The 20,156-nt window shown below is 38.1% G+C and overlaps 1 protein-coding gene across 1 annotated transcript in view; it reads right to left on the bottom strand.

Moving 5' to 3' along the window:
* SLCO6A1 (solute carrier organic anion transporter family member 6A1) overlaps positions 1 to 18,045 on the bottom strand; it is a 147,472-nt gene extending 129,427 nt beyond the window's left edge. The window contains exon 1 of the mRNA XM_058440364.1: positions 17,521 to 18,045. Coding sequence (XP_058296347.1) covers positions 17,521 to 17,878 — 358 coding nt within the window. The 5' untranslated portion in view covers positions 17,879 to 18,045. The remainder of the gene's footprint in view (positions 1 to 17,520) is intronic.
* Positions 18,046 to 20,156: the final 2,111 nt, after the last annotated feature.

Genomic DNA, 20,156 nt, shown 5'->3' with positions numbered 1-20,156 from the left:
GCCTGGCCAGGAGTAGTGGCTTATGCCTGTAATCCCAGCCCTTTGGGAGGCTGAGGCGGGTGAATCACCTGAGGTCGGGAGTTCGAGACCAGCCTGACCAGCATGGAGAAACCCCATCTCTACTAAAAATACAAAATTAGCCAAGCTTGGTGGTGTCTGCCTGTAATCCCAGCTATTCGGGAGACTGAGGCAGGAGAATCACTTGAACCTGGGAGGCGGAGGTTGTGGTGAGCTGAGATTGCACCATTGCATTCCAGTCTGGGCAACAAGAGTGAAACCCCATCTCAAAAATAAATTAAATAAATAAATAAATAAAATAAAAAGCCTGACTTCAGGATTGGCTCTTCGGTGGCTCCCAGGAGAAAAGCTCTAAGCCCTTGGAATATTCTGTCCGATAACAATGTTTTTATATGGCAGAGGCCTTGGGCCATATTGTACCAGTTTGATCACACAGTTTATGCTAACAATGTGATTTATGGTGAAGATCTTTCTTGTCATGGGGTGTGGGTGTGGAGTCTGAGTACCTGAGGTTAGTCACAGAGGTGTTGCATGCCTACATGACTGACAGAAAAACCCTGAACATGAAGGCTCACATAAGCTTCCCTGGTTAGTAACACTTTGGATGTGTTATCACACGTGTTGGGAGAAATAAGCATGTCCATGTGATTCCACTGGGAGAGGACACATGAAAACTTGCACCTGTTTTTTTTCCAGAATTCATCCCATGTGCCTTTTCCCTCAGCTGATTTTAATCTGTATCCTTTCACTGTAATAAACCATAATCATGAGCTTACTTTAAATCCTGTGAAGTCCTAGGGAATCATTTAGCCTGACTGTGGTCTTAGGGGCTTCCAATACATAGTTAATAAATTTGAAGTTATTACAACCTCTATTGACATGTCACTGTAGAAAATGATATTTTAATTGATAAAAACTCTCTACAAGTGTGTAAGTGTCTAGTAAGCTCAAAACAAGCACTGTTAAATGAAGGATGTTCTCAATTATATTTTCATATTAAACTATTTCAACCAAAATATTTCATTCAGAGAATACTTCTTTGAAAAATATTTTACAAGACAAAACTCTTCAAATAAGTTGTCTCTATTTATGATTACTTTGTTTCACCAAATTTAGCTATGTAAAGCTATAGGTCTACTTAAGTTCATTCAATTCAATTTACAAAGTATAAATTTGCCTAGTTAGAATAAAGGAACTATCCAAAGATTCTTTCCCAAAATAAAAATTTGTACAAAGCACAATTAAAGGATTTCTAAAATAAATCTTGTATGATACTCAACCTCTCATAGTTTGTTTAGCTCCTCTCTTAGTTTTGGGGGAATGCATTTTAGTATCTTCCCATTTTTAAGCTTTGTTTTCAATAATTAAAATTCAACAAAAGCTTCTAATATTTTAGAAGTATGGTGATTCATTCATTGAATACTTTAATGGAAGATTTTCAGCCGCTTTTAAATAAAAGTACAACTGCAAATTAGAAAATTTATTTATAAAACAGTTCAAAATCATAAATCAACTGAGGTTAATTCATAAAATAATGAAAAAAAGTCCAACATCTGTAAAGTCTATTGTTTCCAGGAGGCAGAGAAAGGCAATGTATACCAATAAGATGAAGTATTAATACATAAAAACTTGAACATGAATAAATGTTTGTAAATGTTGATGTTAAATATTATATTTTGTTAGGATACAATTATGAATTGTTTGTGTACCAATTCCAAGCACATTTCTGCTTCACTGCTTTCCTAGTACCATAAGTACATTGTCTTTACTATGATACTCTACACAAAAATTTGTGTAAATATCATTGTTACAGAAATAAATAATTGCATCTTCAAAAATGAAAATTTAAAAGTATCGTATTCACATTAATAACAGGTGTTTATCTTCAACAGGATGAACTTCCAAAATTTTCCTTCAATTTCACAAAAAACAAATTATTATTTGAGTTAATTTATTTTCTATTTGAAGTTCCTGATGGCACTGATATAAAGTTGGCATTATTTAACAATTTGAAAAACTGTCCTTCTGCTAATGGAGTGAATTCATTTACAGCTATTATTTTAATTTTCATATGTGGATATAAAAATTTGGAATTGAAAATGAGTAAAATTAAACTAGAACAGTTAAATCTAGATGAAAAAAATCATACTTCACGAAATGTTTTGTAAATAAGCCTTTTGCAGCTGCATGTGTTAAGTTATCTTTTTCAGCCATAGTCTTCTAAAATCACCATTAACTTCAGCAGATTTATGTCTTTGGGTTTTTATGTGGTCAGTAATATCACTACGGCCTTTGATAAATAGTAAATGTAAACAATGTACAAGTCTTCATCAATTTGCTTAAGAATAGCACACGCCATTTTTGATGTCATGGTGCCAAAAAAGGTATACTAGAAAGTAAAAAAGCGTTACCAAATAATAAAATCATAAAATGATGGTGATATGCACTATATGACAAATGAAAATACCGTAGTACAAAGTGTGCTTAGACTATTATGCACTCTATGACTTTACTCTTCGGCCACTGTTTCCTGCAGATACTTTAAGTAAAGCTAATCTATTATGTCTAATGCTTCCCACTGACCCTACCAACAGGTAGCCTGGCAACTTCATGTATCTTGCAAGTCGCAGCATGGACCATCACAAATCTGGCTAATATACCAAGTGGGTGGCAGAATCAGCTGCATCAAATACTTGCCCAACCACTCAATATTGGGTGGAGTTAATTTTAGAGACTAGATCCAAGATTACTTCATTTTTCAAGAAATGCACATCACACTGTCCCTGAAAGGAATTTTCATTAACACTACATGTGGACAAGGTCTAGAAAGACAGGTTATTGCTGGTTGTCTTTTAGATCTAACTCTATGTCAAAGTAAGAATTGTGCTCAGCACACAAATTTTTTAACCACTGTAAAACAAGACCAAGGCAGAATCTAAAAGCACAAAGTTAGGGCCAACTAAATCCATCCCAGCTTGTTTAAATAAACTATTAATAATAATACTTAGCAAAAGGGAGAAAACTGCAGTGAAAAATGGGACAGCAAGCATAAACGGGAACTGTTTCAGGTAAATTAAAGCATATAGTCAACCAGTTAAGTAGTAAATATGTTCCCCTACAATAAAACAATTAATTAAACAAAGCAAGGGAAAATTTTATAATGATAAAGAGTATAATTCCAATACAATAACTATCATTATATTAAGTATTAGCTGACATAGGGTTAAATAAATAAAATGAGAAAATAAAGAAAACATAAAGAGAAACAAACCAAAACAAATCTTAATGTTTTCAAACTGTTATATATCAGGTGAAAAAAATCAGTAAAAATCACAGAAAATAGCAATATACGATTCTCCTAGATTTATCAAATGTTAATGTTTTGTTATATTTTTCACATGAGTTTCCAAATCTTCTATTTTAAAAAGTAACATGTTAAGATACACTTGAACAACTCTCTTTGATATAGTTCCCTGACCTATTGATTACACTTGCCTTAATAGTAGACTAAATAATTCAATTCTCTCATTCTGCTGAGAATATGAAAGTTAAAAAATACTTTTAGATCTGTTTGAAGGCATACAAGAGCTAACTAAGCAATGAGAAATTATGGGGACAAGATTCAGGAGAAGAAGAAAACCCAAACAGGTAATCCTTGCCTAACACAGACACTTGACACTTCAGTCAATTTAATTTGAGCAATAATGTTGTTACTGCATCCTAGAGATATCAGCGTTCCATATTTTCACTAGCAACAAGGTCAGTACTGTCTTCAAATTTAGTCATATCAGAGAAAAAATTCCAGATTTCCCATTTTTAAGGAGTAATTTCATCTATCAAAATATTGGTCATTTTTCATTCAAATACAAAAGAAGACTCACTCTAAAAATGCTAGAAAATGAGGATTTAAGAATTAGGGCTTACATTCAAACATTGGGAGAACTGAGAGACAGAAGATTGAGGAAGTCACATAAAAAGTCAGGAAGTTGCAGCCAGTATGCCAGGGGAGACAGAAGCATAGGAAGCATAGAAGCATAAAAGTTAGAGTCCCTTTTGTTAGGGGTATGCCCCACTGCTATCTCTCCCCTTTATTTTCTTCAAAAAGTTACCAAGAAATTGATGCAATGCTCAAGAGTCTCTGCAATAGTTCCCAAGAGCTGCATCAGCCTGCAGGAGCAAAGTGGGTGGTTTTTAAGTGCTCAGCAGGATACACACAACCTCAGATCTGCAAGGATTTGCTTGCAAACATCCCTGGAGAAGGATGACTCTCCTTTCCTTCTCTTCAACCTTCCAAATATCGCATACATTACCCTCAGTGGAAAACTCTAAAACAGAATCATATGGAAAAGGGGGATTTCCAGAAATTTAAATTATTATCCAGAATATATAAGGAAATCAAACAATTCAATAGCAAAACAAACAAATAATCCAATTTAAAAATGGGCAAAAGCCCTGAATAGGCATTTCTCAAAAGAAGACATACAAATGATCATCCGATCTATTTTTTTAATGCTCAACATCACTAATCATCAGGGAAATGCAAATCAAAATCATAAGATATCCAGTTAGAATGGCTGTTATCAAAAAGACAGAAGATACGTATTAGCAAGGTTGTATAGAAAAGGAAGCCTTTATACACTGTTGGTGGGAATTTATGTAAGAATAGCCATTATAAAAACAGTATGGAGGTTCCTCAAAAAATTAAAAATAGAACTACCAAATGATCTGGCAATTCTGCTACTGGATATATATTCAAATGAAATAAAATCAGTATGTCAAAGAAATATTTGCATCCCCATGTTTATTGAAGCAATATTCATACTAGCTAAAATATGGACCAACCTAAGTGTCCATTGACAGATGAATGGATGAAGAAAATGTGGTATACACACATAATGGAATATTGTTCATCCATAAAAAAGAATAAAATCCTGTTATTTACTACAGCATGGATAAAGAACATCATGTTAAGTGAAATAAGCCAGACATGGAAAGACAAGTACTGCATGATCTCACTCATACGTAGAATCTAAAAAAGTTGATCTTATAGAAGTAAAGAGTAGAATAATGGTTACCAGAGGCTGGAGAGGGTGGACAGAGGGATGCACAGAGGTTGGTCAATGAGTACTAACTTACAGTTAGATAGGAGATATCAATTCTGGTGCTCTGTTGCACAGTAGAGTGACTAGAGTCCCCATTAATAATAATGTACTGTATACTTCAAAATAGCTATGAGAGCATTTTGAATGTTATCACCACAAAGAAATGATAAATATATGAGGCGAAGGATTTGCTAATTATACTGATTTGATCATTACACAATATAAATATATATCGAAATACCACATTTTATTCCATATGTATGTAGAATTATTATGTGACAATTAAAAAATAAAATAACTATGATCAATATGCTAAGGACATGTATTAGTCCATTTTCACATTGCTATAAAGAACTACCGGAGACTGGATAATTTATAAGGAAAGGAGGTTTAATTGACTCACAGTTCTGCAGGCTATACAGAAAGCATGGCCAGGGAGGCCTCAGGATGCTTACAATCATTGTGGAAAGTGAAGCAAAAGCAGTCACATCTTACATGGCCAGAGAAGGAGTAAGAGAGTGAAGGGGGAAGTGCTATACACTTTTAAACAACCAGATCTCATGAGAACTCACTATCACAAGAACAGCAAGAGGGCAGTCTGCCCCCGTGATCCAATCACTTCCCACCAGGACCCTCCTTCAACATTGGGGATGACAATTCAACATAAGATTTGGGCAGGGACACAAATCCAAACCATATCAGGACTCTATTGGAAAGAATGGACAATATGCGACAACAGATAAGTAATGTGAGAGAGATGGAAACTCTAAGAAAGAATCAAAATAAAATGTGAGAAATCAGAAACCCTGCAGCAGAAATGAAAAAAAAAAATGTCTGATGACCTCCTCAATAGGCTGGATAGGGTAAAGAAAATAATCAATGGGGGTAGTTCCAAGATGGCCGAATAGGAACAGTTCCGGTCTACAGCTCCCAACATGAGTGACACAGAAGACGAGTGATTTCTCCATTAACAACTGAGGTACCGGGTTCATCTTACTGGGGATCGTTGGACAGTGGGGGCAGGACAGTGGGTGCAGTCCACCGAGTGTGAGCCAAAGCAGTGCGAGACATTGCTTCACCCGGGAAGCACAAGGGGTCAGGGAATTCCCTTTCCCAACAAAGGGAAGGGGTGACAGACGGCACCTGGAAAATTGGGTCACTCCTACCCTAATACTGCGCTTTTGCAATGGTCTTAGCAAACGGCACACCAGGAGATTATATCCCACGCCTGGCTCAGAGGGTACCAGGCCCATGGAGCCTCACTCATTGCTAGCACGGCAGTCTGAGATCAAACTGCAAGGTGGCAGCGAGGCTGGGGGAGTGGTGCTTGCCATTGCTGAGGCTTGAGTAGGTAAACAAAGCAGTCAGGAAGCTCGAACTGGGTGGAGCCCACCACTGCTCAAGGAGGCCTGCCTGCCTCTGTAGACTCCACCTCTAGGGGTAGGGCATAGCCGAACAAAAGGCAGCAGAAACCTCTGCAGACTTAAATGTCCCTGTCTGACAGCTTTGAAGAGAGTAGTGGTTCTCCCAGCATGGAGTTTGAGATCTGAGAACAGGCAGATTGCCTCCTCAAGTGGGTCCCTGACCCCCGAGTAGTCTAACTGGGAGGCAACCCCCAGTAGGGGCAGACTGACACCTCACACGGCTGGGTACCCCACTGAGACGAAGCTTCCAGAGGAACAATCAGGCAGGAACATTGTCTGTTCAGCAATATTCGCTATTCTGCAGCCTCCACTGCTGATACCCAGGCAAACAGGGTCTGGAGTGGACCTCCAGCAAACTCCAACAGACCTGCAGCTGAGGGTCCTGACTGTTAGAAGGAAAACTAACAAACAGAAAGGACATCCACACCAAAACCCCATCTGTATGTCACCATCATCAAAGACCAAAGGTAGATAAAACCACAAAGATGGGGAAAAAACAGAGCAGAAAAGCTGAAAATTCTAAAAATCAGAGCACCTCTCCCCCTCCAAAGGAACGCAGCTCCTCGCCAGCAATGGAACAAAGCTGGACAGAGAATGACTTTGATGAGCTGAGAGAAGAAGGCTTCAGACAATCAAATTTCTCCGAGCTAATGGAGGATGTTCAAACCCAATACAAAGAAGCTAAAAACCTTGAAAAAAGAGTAGATGAATGGCTAACTAGAATAAACAGTGTAGAGAAGTCCTTAAATGACCTGATGGAGCTGAAAACTATGGCACGAGAACTATGTGATGCATGCACAAGCTTCGGTAGCCGATTCAATCAACTAGAAGAAAGGGTATCAATCACTGAAGATCAAATGAGTGAAATGAAGCGAGAAGTTTAGAGAAAAAAGGGTAAAAAGAAACGAACAAAGCCTCCAAGAAATATGGGACTATGTGAAAAGACCAAATCTACGTCTGATTGGTGTACCTGAAAGTGACCAGGAGAATGAAACCAAACTGGAAAACACTCTTCAGGATATTATCTAGGAGAACTTCCCCAACCTAGCAAGGCAGGCCAACATTCAAATTCAGGAAATACAGAGAACGCCACAAAGATACTCCTTGAGAAGAGCAACTCCAAGACACATAATTGTCAGATTCACCAAAGTTGAAATGAAGGAAAAAATGTTAAGGGCAGCCAGAGAGAAAGGTCGGGTTACCCACAAAGGGAAGCCCATCAGACTGACAGCGGATCTCTTGGCAGAAACCCTACAAGTCAAAAGAGAGTGGAGGCCAATATTCAACATTCTTTAAGAAAAGAATTTTCAACCCAGAATTTCATATCCAGCCAAACTAAGTTTCACAAGTGAAGGAGAAATAAAATCCTTTACAGACAAGCAAATGCTGAAAGATTTTGTCACCACCAGGCCTGCCCTACAAGAGCCCCTGAAGGAAGCACTAAACATGGAAAGGAACAACCGGTACCAGCCATGGCAAAAACATGCCAAGTTGTAAAGACCATCGATGCTGTGAAGAAACTGCAGCAATTAATGGACAAAATAACCAGCTAACATCATGACAGGATCAAATTCACACATAACAATATTAACCGTAAATGTAAATGGGCTAAATGTCTCAATTAAAAAACACAGACTGGCAAATTGCATAAAGAGTCAAGATCCGTCAGTGTGCTATATTCAGGAGACCCATCTCACATGCAGAGACACACATAGGCTCAAAAATAAAGGGATGGAGGAAGATCTACCAAGCAAATGGAAAGCAAAAAAAAAAAAAGAAAAAAAAAAAAAGCAGGGGTTGCAATCCTGGTCTCTGATAAAAACAGGCTTTAAACCAACAAAGATCAAAAGAGACAAAGAAGGCCATTATATAATGGTAAAGGGATCAATTCAATAAGAAGAGCTAACTATACTAAATATATACGCGTCCAATACAGGAACACCCAGATTCATAAAGCAAGTCCTTAGATACCTACAAAGAAACTTAGACACCCGCACAATAATAATAACAGACTTTAACTCCCCACTGTCAACATTAGACAGATCAACGAGACAGAAGGTTAAGAAAGATACCCAGGACTTGAATTCAGCTCTGCACTAAGCAGACCCAATAGACATCTAGAGAACTCTCCCCCTCAAAATCAACAGAATTTTCATTCTTCTCAGCACCACATCGCACTTACTCTAAAATTGACCACATAATTGGAAGTAAAGCACTCCTCTGTAAATGTAAAAGAACAGAAATCACAACAAACTGTCTCTCAGAGCACAGTGCAATCAAATTAAAACTCAGGATTAAGAAACTCACTCAAAACTGCACAACTACATGGAAACTGAACAACCTGCTCCTGAATGACTACTGGGTACATAACGAAATGAAGGCAGAAATAAAGATGTTTTTGAAACCAATGAGAACAAAGACACAATGTACCAGAATCTCTGGGATACATTTAAAGCAGTGTGTAGAGGGAAATTTATAGCACTAAATGCCCACAAGAGATAGCAGGAAAGATCTAAAATTGACATCCTAACATCACAATTAAAAGAACTAGAGAAGCAAGAGGAAATAAATTCAAAAGCTAGCAAAAAACAAGAAATAATTAAGATCAGAGCAGAACTGAAGGAGATAGAGACACAAAAAACCCTTCAAAAAATAAATGAATCCAGGAGCAGGTTTTTTGAAAAGATTAAAATAGATAGACCTCTAGCAAGACTAATAAGAAAAGAGGGAAGAATCAAATAGATGCAATAAAAAATGATAAAGGGGTTATCACCACCAATCCCACAGACATACAAACTACCATCAGAGAATACTATAAACACCTCTATGCAAATAAACCAGATAATCTAGAAGAAATGGATAAATTCCTGGACACATACACCCACCCAAGACTAAACCAGGAAGAAGTTGAATCTCTGAATAGACCAATAACAGGTTCTGAAATTGAGGCAATAATTAATAGCTTACCAACCAAAAAAAAGTTCAGGACTAGACAGAGTCACAGCCAAATTCTACCAGAGGTACAAAGAGGAGTTGGTACCATTCCTTCTGAAACTATTTCAATCAATAGAAAAAGAGGGAATCCTCCCCAACTCATTTTATGAGGCCAGCATCATCCTGATACCAAAGCCTGGCAGAGACACAATAAAAAAGATAATTTTAGACCATTATCCCTGATGAACATTGATGTGAAAATCCTCAATAAAATACTGGCAGACCAAATCCAGCAGCACATCAAAAAGCTTATCCACCACAATCAAGTCGGCTCCATCCCTGGGATGCAAGGTGAGTTCAACACATGCAAGTCAATAAACGTAATCCATTACATGAACAGAACCAAAGTCAAAAACCACATGATTATCTCAATAGATGCAGAAAGAGCCTTCGACAAAATTCAACAGCCTTTCATGCTAAAAACTCTCAATAAACTAGGGATTGATGGAACGTACCTCAAAATAGTAAAAGCTATGTATGACAAACCCACAGCCAATATCATACTGAATGGGCAAAAACTGGAAGCATTCCCTTTGAAAACTGGCACAACACAAGGATGCCCTCTCTCACCACTCCTATTGAACATAGTGTTGCACGTTCTGGCCAGGGCAATCAGGCAAGAGAAAGAAATAAAGGATATTCGATTAGGAAAAGAGGAAGTCAAATTGTCCCTGTTTGCAGATTACATGATTGTATGTTTAGAAAACCCCATCGTCTCAGCCCAAAATCTCCTTAAGACAATAGGCAACTTCAGCAAAGTCTCAAGATACAAAATCAATGTGCAAAAATTACAAGCATTCCTATACAGCAATAACAGACAAACAGAGAGCAAAATAATGAGTGAACTCCCATTCACAATTACTACAAAGAGAATAAAATACCTAGGAATCCAACTTACAAGGGATGTGTACAACCTCTTCAAGGAGAACTACAAACCACTGCTCAACGAAATAAAAGAGGACACAAACAAACGGAACAACATTCCATGCTCATGGATAGAAAGAATCAATATCATGAAAATGGCCATACTGCCCAAGGTAATTTATAGATTCAATGCCAACCCCATCAAACTATCAATGACTTTCATCACAGAATTGGAAAAAAACTACTTTAAATTCCATATGGAACCGAAAAAGAGCCTGCATTGTCAAGACAATCCTAAGCAAAATGATCAAAGCTGGAGGCCTCATGCTACCTGACTTCAAACTATACTACAAGGGTACAGTAACCAAAACAGCATGGTACTGGTACCAAAACAGAGATACAGACCAATGGAACAGAACAGAGCCCTCAGAAATAACACTATACGTCTACAACCATCTGATCTTTGACAAACCTGACAAAAACAAGCAATGAGGAAAGGATTCCCTATTTAATAAATGGTGCTGGGAAAACAGGCTAGCCATATGTAGAAAGCTGAAACTGGATCCCTTTCTTGCACCTTATACAAAAATTAATTCAAGATGGATTAAAGACTTAAGTTTTAGACCTAAAACCATAAAAACCCTAGAAGAAAACCTAGGCAATACCATTCATTACATAGACATGGGCAAGGACTTCATGACTAAAACACCAAAAGCAATGGCAACAAAAGTCAAAATGGACAAATGGGATCTAATTAAACTGAACAGCTTTTGCACAGCAAAAGAAACTACCATCAGAATGAACAGGCAACCTACAGAATGGGAGAAAATTTTTGCAATCTACCCATCTGACAAAGGGCTAATATCTAGAATCTACAAAGAACTTAAACAAATTAACAAGAAAAAAAACAAACAACCCCATCAAAAAGTGGGCAAAGGATATGAACAGACACTTTTCAAAAGAAGACATTTATTCAGCCAACAGACACATGAAAAAATGCTCATCATCACTGGCCATCAGAGAAATGCAAATCAAAACGACAATGAAATACCATCTCACACTAGTTAGAATGGCAATCATTAAAAAGTCAGGAAACAACAGATGCTAGAGAGGATGTACAGAAATAGGAATACATTTACATTTTTCATGGGAGTGTAAATTAGTTCAACCATTGTGGAAGACAGCATGGCAATTCCTCAAGGATCTAGAACTAGAAACACCATTTGACCCAGCCATCCCATTACTGGGTATATACCCAAAGGATTATAAATCATGCTTCTATAAAGACACATGCACACATATGTTTATTGCAGCACTATTCACAATAGCAAAGACTTGGAGCCAACCCAAATGTCCACCAATGATAGAATGGATAAAGAAAATGTGGCACATATACACCATGGAATACTATGCAGCCATAAAAAAGGATAAGTTCATGTACTTTGCAGGGACATGGATGAAGCTGGAAACCATCATTCTGAGCAAACTATCACAAAGACAGAAAACCAGACACCACATGTTCTCACTCATAGGTGGGAACTGAACAATGAGAACACTTGGACACAGGGCAGGGAACATCACACACTTGGGCCTGTCGGGGGGCAGGGGGCTCGGGGAGGGATATCATTAAGAGAAATATTTAATGTAAATGACAAGTTGATGGGTGCAGCAAACCAACGTGGCCTATGTATACCTATGTAACAAACCTGCACATGGTGCACATGTACCCTAGAACTTAAAATGTATTAAAAAAATACTACACAAAGGGTACATAAGGCTGCACAAACCCTTTCAGAAAAAATGAGGAGGAAAGATAAGAAGGGGAAAACCATCCCAATTAATTTAGTGAAGCTACTATTACCTGTTACTAAAGACAGACAAAAACCCTCTAAGAAAACTATAGAACAATACTCTCACAGAAAAAATAAATTTTAACAAAATTTTGGCAAATTAAGTCCAGCAATATGCAGAAAAAGACAATAATCCAATAAAAAGGGCTTATCCTAGGAATGCAAGGTTTGTCAAATATCCAAATATTAAAAAATGCAATATATCATAGTAATAGAACAAATTTTTCCTTATGAACATCTCAATAGAGGCAGGAAAAAGCACGTGATAAAATTCAACACCAATTAATGACAAAAAATTCTCAGCAAACTAATAAAAGAAGAAATATCCTTAAACTGATAAAAGACATCTTAAAAAATAAAACCTACAGTTAACATATTTAACTGTGAAAGGCTGAATTTTTTTCTATCTAAAAATCAGAAAAATATCAATGAACATTGCTTTTCCTAATTTCTATTGACCATTGTACCAGGCAGCCTAGCCAGTAGAATAAAGTAACAAACCGTAACAAAAAGCATCCAGATTGGGAAGAAGTAAAACTGTCCTTATTCACAGATGATATAATCATGTATACTAAAAAATCCTAAGGAGTCTGCAAAAAATTGACTTCTGTAACTTAATAGGTTACTTGAACAAAGATGCAGGATAGAAGATGTAAATGAAGATGATATATCCAGCATGTTCCATCATGAGGACACTTAATATCGTTGAGGTCAATTTTCTCCAAATTTATAGACTCAACAAAATCTTAGTAACTTTTTTATATAAATTGACTAGTTTATTCTAAAATTTATATGGAAAAACAAAGATCTAGAATAGCCAAAACAACTTTTAAAAAGAATGAAGTCAAAAGGATATCTGATTTTAATGCATATAATAAAGCTACAGTAACCAATGCAATATAATATTTGCATAAGTACAGATGTATTAGGAAAATAGAACTGAATAGAAAGGCTCAAAAGAGACTCAGAAAGAGATCAGAACTTCCACAAAAGTATCAAGATAATTTAATGGATTAAAGGGCACTGTTTTCAATAAACTATACTGGAATAAAGCATTTTTTCTGTATGAAAAAAATTTAAAACTTGATCCTTTCCATACACTAAAAAAATTCATTCAAAATGGATCAGAGACCTAAACATGAGTGCTAAACCATAACACTTCTAGAAAAAAAGCAAAGTAGAAAACCTTCATGACATTGAGTTAGGCAATAGTCTCTATGATAGAAGCCAAAAAGAATGAATCATTTAAAACATTAATAAATTATACTTCATCAAAGTTGAAGTTGAATGCTTTTTTCATCAAAAAGACACAGAAAAATATTAAAAAGCAAGCCATGGATTGGGAGAAAATATTCGTAAATATTTGTTCAACAAAAGGCTTGCATCCAGATTATATAAAGAACACTTAGTAATAAGAGAAACAACCCAATTTATTATAGGGCACTTCACAAACAAAGACATACAAATGGATAAAAAGCATACAAACAGATGTTTGAGACAATTGGTCATTGGGGAAATGCAAATTAAAATCACAATGAGATCCCATTATACAATCACTGGAATAGCTAAAATTTTAAGAACGACAACAGCAACTATTAATAAGAATGTGGAACTGGAACTCATATATTGCTGACTGGCAGGATCGCAAATGGTACAGCCACTTTGTAATTTGGCAGTTTCTAGCAGGTACACTTAAATACTTATACAGCCTAGCAATTATATTCCTAGTTATCTATCCAACAGAAACAAAAACATATGTCCACACAAATATGTATATGCAATTCCTCTTAACAGCATTATTTATAGAGGTCAAAAAAATATAGAAATAACCCAAATGTCCATCAACTACTGAGTTGATATAGTGGATAAAATTCCATTCAATGATACTATTCACAATAAAAAAACCAAACTGTTAATACACACAATAACATGAATCTCAAAACCATCAAGCTGTTAAAGGAAGCCAGAAACCAAAAAACTAGAAACTGTATGATTCCATGTATATTAAATTCTAGGAAATGCAAGACTCTAATGACAGAAAGCAGGTCAAAGTCACCTAAGGTAGGAGGTAGGAGCAGGAAGTGATTGCAAAGGGGCATGAAGAAACTTTTAGTGTAACGGAAAGTTTCTAAAATTGATTGCATTGGCTGGGAACAGTGGCTTATGCCTGTAATCCCAGCACTTTGGGAGGCCAAGGTGGGCAGATCACCTGAAATCAGGAATTTGAGACTAGCCTGGCCAACATGGTGAAACTCCGTCTCTACTAAAAATACAAAAAAATTAGCTGGGCATTGTGGCAGGCGCCTGTAATCCCAACTACTTGGGAGGCGGAGGCAGGAGAATCACTTGTACCAGGGAGGCAAAGGTTGCAGTGAGCCGAGATCACATCATTGCACTACAGCCTGGGCGACAAGAGCAAGACTCAGCAGAGGCAGTCTGAAAATTAAATAAATAAATAAATAATAAAAAATAAAATTGATTGCACTGGTGGTTTCATGTCTGTACATATTTACTAAAACTCATTGAATAACATACTTTAAAAGTGAATTTTATTGTACATAAATTATATCTAAATAAATCAGAAGGAAGAATGGAGGGAGAGGGAGAAGAGAGGAAGGGAGGGAAAAAAGGCCTGAGTCTGATCATAAGGAAACATCAAACAGACCCAGATTGAAGCTCATCCTGCACTACAAAAAAAACCATACTCTGTAAGACTTTCAAGGACATAACAAGAAAAAAATATGAGGAAGTGTTCCAGATTAAAGAAGACTTGTAAAATATGACAACTTACTGCAATATATGTTCCTGTATAGAATTTTGGCCTCAAAATGAAAAGGAGACAATATTGAGACAGCTGGCAACATCTGGATGGGACCACCAGTTCATAATTGGATGGTAGTATCGTACTGATATTCCTGCCTGTGAGGAGTGTATGATGGTTATGTAAGAGAGTGTCTCACTTTGCACCATGTCTGAAAAATTGGGCATGTATAGGGAAAGAGAAGATGAAGGAACAAATGTGGTAAAATGATAACAGATGAAGAATCTGGTTGACTCACAGGGAAGCAGGAATTGTTGGTACTGCCTTTGCATCCCTTCTTTATGTTTGAAATGATTTTAAAATTGTTTACAATGTAACTAAAAATAACAAATAGATCAATTGACAAATAGAAAAATGAAGAGATATACCATTTTTATGAATGGAAGACTCAATATTATACCCAAACTGAGCTAACTACCTGTATGAAGTCAGTTAAGTTACAGAGCTAAAAACCATATACTGTCAATCACTTGTTCAGAAACCTTCAATGGCTCCTCATTACCCACCTAATAAGGGGATTACACTAAATTAGATAATACTTGCAAAGCACCTTACTCATGACCCAACATAGTGGGAAGTAAATACCTTTTATATCCTTTCAGAATTATGTCTGGTATTTAAAGGCCTTCATAATCTAGGCATAATCCGTCTTTTCCTTCCTTTTAAAATTCATTTATGCATCAAATACATATTTATTGAGTGTCTTCTATACCTCAGTCACTAAGGAGACATGATGGATAATATAAATATAATTACCCCCTTATGGTGCCTAGATGAAACCATTATCTGGCTAAACTTGTCATTCACCATTGTGAAACAAGCTTTTCTAAAACAAAACACTGATTCATTAACTCGCTTCCCTATTCAACAAATACTCTTTAACTTCATTCTGGCTTTCAAAACTGTACATAACTATAAAGGCATAGTTCAAATGCTTGTTCTTCTAAGAAACTTCTTTGATAATCTCAAGACAAACTCGATGACTATTTATTTGTTTTTCTAATATAGGTCTTACCACATACAGCCTTTTGATTGCACTTATTTAGACCTAGCATCTTAGAGCAAAAAAGAGAACGGGTTTGTCAAATTCCAATGCCATCATTGAAAAGAGGCTAGTAAAGAATCTTGATGTAACAGGGGAGGTGAGAGCTGTGGTCAAGTAGAGAAGCATGCCAGGTCTAAAGGTGTTCAAATTCACCTTCTTCAAAATATGTGGGCAAAAATAACACCCTCAAGTTTAGGTTCTCTTGTATAAATTCGTAGATGAGGAAACAAGATCTAATAGAGAGTGGCTGAGCCAGAATGTCTCAAATTTGTGGGCAGGATGAGAAACCATTTAATGATCATAGACACCGTTTTCAACCTTATTTTAAACTCCAGGTGATTAAACCCAGAACTTCTCAGTTGGTGACCAAACAACGATAAACGACTCAACAACACCCTCTCTGCAGCTGGCTCTCTGGAAGCCAGGCCCTCATCACCCACAATGTGTAGGATGGACTGTGCCAATCAGGTACTGGAGGAGGTGAGGCACCCAAGCTCCTGCCAGCCGGTTAACCTGTTTTTGAAACCACTTTTGCAAAAATTATGAGGAAATTATGACAGTGAAAGAGATCGGACCTAATCCACTCCTTCTTGCTTCTAACCTTTAAACTCCTTGTTCATTCCTGGGCTTAGGCCGAACTAACTTTGGGAAGGAATTCACTTCACAGTTTGACTCTGAAACAAAATTGATAATAGCCCTTTTCCGAAAAGATCCCCTTCTTGCCTGGGGACTAATCTGCCTTTGCAGGACTAACAAATTATCTACAAGATTAGAAATTAAGGTTGGGGGTCATGCAGCCTCTGGCGCCAAGAGTCTGAACCTCCGCAAATTGCTCCTGGGGAAAACATCACTATTGTAAAACCTAAGATCAAGATCGGTGCTTGAGATATTTTGCAGACCCTGCACTGGATGGATGAGCTGACACCACCCAGACAAGTAATCTGGGTCAACTAGTTCTGCCATCCCACCCAGGAACAGAAGACAGCAAGAAAACCTGACTTCGACCACACTATGATTCCCTGACCAACCTGACCAATCGGCACTTCCCAGTTCCCGAGCCCCCTGCCCGCCAAATTATCTTTAAAAAATCCGATCCCATCCCAGAATGCTAGAGAGACTAATTTGAGCAATAATAAAACTCTGGTCTCCCACACAGCCGGCTCTGCGTGCCTTACTCTTTCTCCATGGCAATTCCCCTTTATTAACAAATCTGCTCTGTCAAGGCAGCGGGCAAGGTAAATCCATTGGGTGGCTAAACTTTGATCCGACAACGCCTTGAGAAGTCAGAAAGCAGCCTCAGGCTGGGCCACCCCAGGGCGTCCTCTGCCATACTCCCTGTCCCGCCTCCCCCAGTGCGGCCCCGGCTGCCCTCGCCACAACAAACCGCGTCCGTCAGGCTCACCTTGACATGTGACCAGGATGCAGTAGAAAATCATGAAGCAGCGAATGTTATTGCAACACTCACAGCAGGGGCTGACTAAGCAGCCCAAACCACAGGGCTGCTTCGAACTGTCATCCACCTCTCCCGGCTTCTTGGAAACGGAGGACTTGGCTTTTTTCCTTTTTCGGAAACCGCCGAACCTTATCAAGGCCTCTGGAAGTAGTCTCAGATACCGGTATTTTTTCCTGGGCTTCGAGGACTTTGGGGTTCCCCTGACCCTCCTCTCCTTAGCAGGCCGGGCCCGCGCGGCCTCCCGCGGCTCTGCTCCCTTTGGGGCTTCATCCTGTCCCCCAGGGTGCCGGGCGACGCCTTCAAACATGGCTCACCCTGGGCGGCTCCTGGCGACGCGGCCCGAGTGCTCTCGGCAGCCCGTCCTGCCTGGGCCAACCCAAAGGCCAGCCTGGCGAGGGCGCCGCAGGACTCAGTGGCCACAGCCGGCTCCTGCAGCCCAAGCCTGCAGAGCTAACGTTTATCCTAGGGCAGGAGGCAAACGTCCTCGCAGGCGGTTGACAGTTGAGAACTTCCAAGGCTGTTTTCCTTCTTTTCTTCCACGTGCGGAAGGAAAAAAAAAAAAAAGCTAAAACTAGATTTTGATAACTGCTAATACAGACAAGGATCACCAGAGTAATTTTAATGGCAGTCAAAGAATGCCAGTACTTATTTATTAAATAATACTCATTAGGAAGCATGGGAAAAAAAAAGTGGAACTGTCTGTCCCCAGTTTCCCCAGACTTACTTTATTGTGGTGGCTTTCTAACTGAAAAATCTCACTAGAAACAACCTGAAAATTGTTGAAGGACCAGGAGAGAGGAGAAGACATTAAAAAAAAAAAAAAAGTTTCACCACAATAAAAGATTTGGAGGCACAAAGATCAGAAATCAATGTCCGAATGAATGTCCTTAAGTGAAGTGTTTTACACATAGAAATTATTGTCCTAGAAACTCTATCCCAACTCAAGAACAGCAAAGATTATTATTTTCCACCTTAAATGAGGGCACGAGAACCAGAGGATTATTTTTTCAGGTATAAAAATTTTATTGAACAGAAAGAATGTAAGCGAAGAGTAGTAGGATATGAAATGCGGCTTTTTTTTTTTTTTTAATGAAAATGCAACTTCTTACTGGTTTTCTTTTCTTAGGCTGATATATAAGCTCTTTAGGCCATGTATATGTGGAGGGTCCCTTTCCAGGAGATACGGCACTATCTTCTCTCCTATGGATTAGACATTGTGTTGCCAAAAACAATTTAGCTCTTCAACAAGATTTTGTGCTGCTCCAATAGAGCTGGCCTGGTAGACCAGGGAAAGAAGAATTAAGAACCACTGACCTGAAGCCTGAGCTGGACTCTACATTGCTTCATGATAATAAATGTAAAAAAAAAAAAAAAAAAAAAAAAAAAAAAAACCATAGGAATCCTAGGAGGTAGGAAAGACAGTAGGGGGTGGTGGGCTCTTATTCTTGTGCTTCAAAACCAGAATAGGTACTGCTTGGTGCAGAGAGGAAAAGACAACTCCATTAAAAAGGAATGGTACTGGGAATTTTGCTTCTACCCAGAATATAGAAAGCCAAATAAAATGTAACCCCCACTCCAATACTAACAACAACAACAAAGCTGGACAATATGAAAAGATACTTCTTTTTCATCAGAGAGCTACATTTCTATAGCTATAGTTGCTGTAAAGCAACTAGGCAAATTGATTCTAAAGGACAACAAGCCCCTCAGCAAAAGGATGGGGCACATAAACCATTTTACTTTTCAAAGAGCACAAAAGGAAGAAAGAACAGTCATAAAGGAAGATAGAAACACTTGAAATTTTAATGAATTCTTAAAGGCCAAGGGAAGCTTAACAGTTTAGAAACCCTAGAAGCCTAAGAAACAAGGGGAGTCTACACCCATTTACCAGATCTTTGCTTAAGAGGAGAAAGCATTTGGTGGTGGTAGACTCACTGAGAAAGAAGGAATACTTGCCCTCCCACCTCCACTGACTCTTCTGCTATCCAAAGCAAAAGCAGTTTTGCCTCTGGGATTAAGGCAGGAAACTTTCATGCCCTCCAGTCTGTGACAAAGGTTATCTGTTACAGAAGAAAAAAGCCACTGAAGGAGGAGCAGCAAACCATCCTGTCCTATGGCCTACCTTAAGATTGACTGCCACCAGAGAGAGGGTTAGAAATAAAAGTTTGCCAAAAGGAGAGGAGCAGGAACTTCATTTCTTCCCAAGAACCCCACTGAAACAAGACAAAGCCCAAACTTGAGGTTCAGGCATTCAGGGCATGTCCAAAATTGAGGCTGGACCAGGGACAACCTAGCTTCTGCCTCCATGAGGAGTTTTGCATGAGTGAAAAAACAGCACTCCACCAATATAAGTGAGTCAAGAGAGCAGAGGGAAACCCTACCTGTGGTGCAAGCATACAGGATCTGCTGAAAGCTAAGGGTGGAGTGGAAACACTGACAAACATACCTTTGACATTCTTTGATCAGCATATTTTTATTACATAATATAGGACACTGTCATCCAGCTACAAAAATTGTAGTCTAAGTATTTAAGTAGAAATTGTGGATATTCATTTACCTTGCTCATTTCACCTTAGTAAACATCA

This window comes from Hylobates moloch, unplaced genomic scaffold (genome assembly GCF_009828535.3).
Source record: "Hylobates moloch isolate HMO894 unplaced genomic scaffold, HMol_V3 SCAFFOLD_6, whole genome shotgun sequence".
NCBI lineage: Eukaryota > Metazoa > Chordata > Mammalia > Primates > Hylobatidae > Hylobates > Hylobates moloch.
Note: the sequence above shows the minus strand (reverse complement) of the source record. Positions and strands in the feature narration are given on the sequence as shown.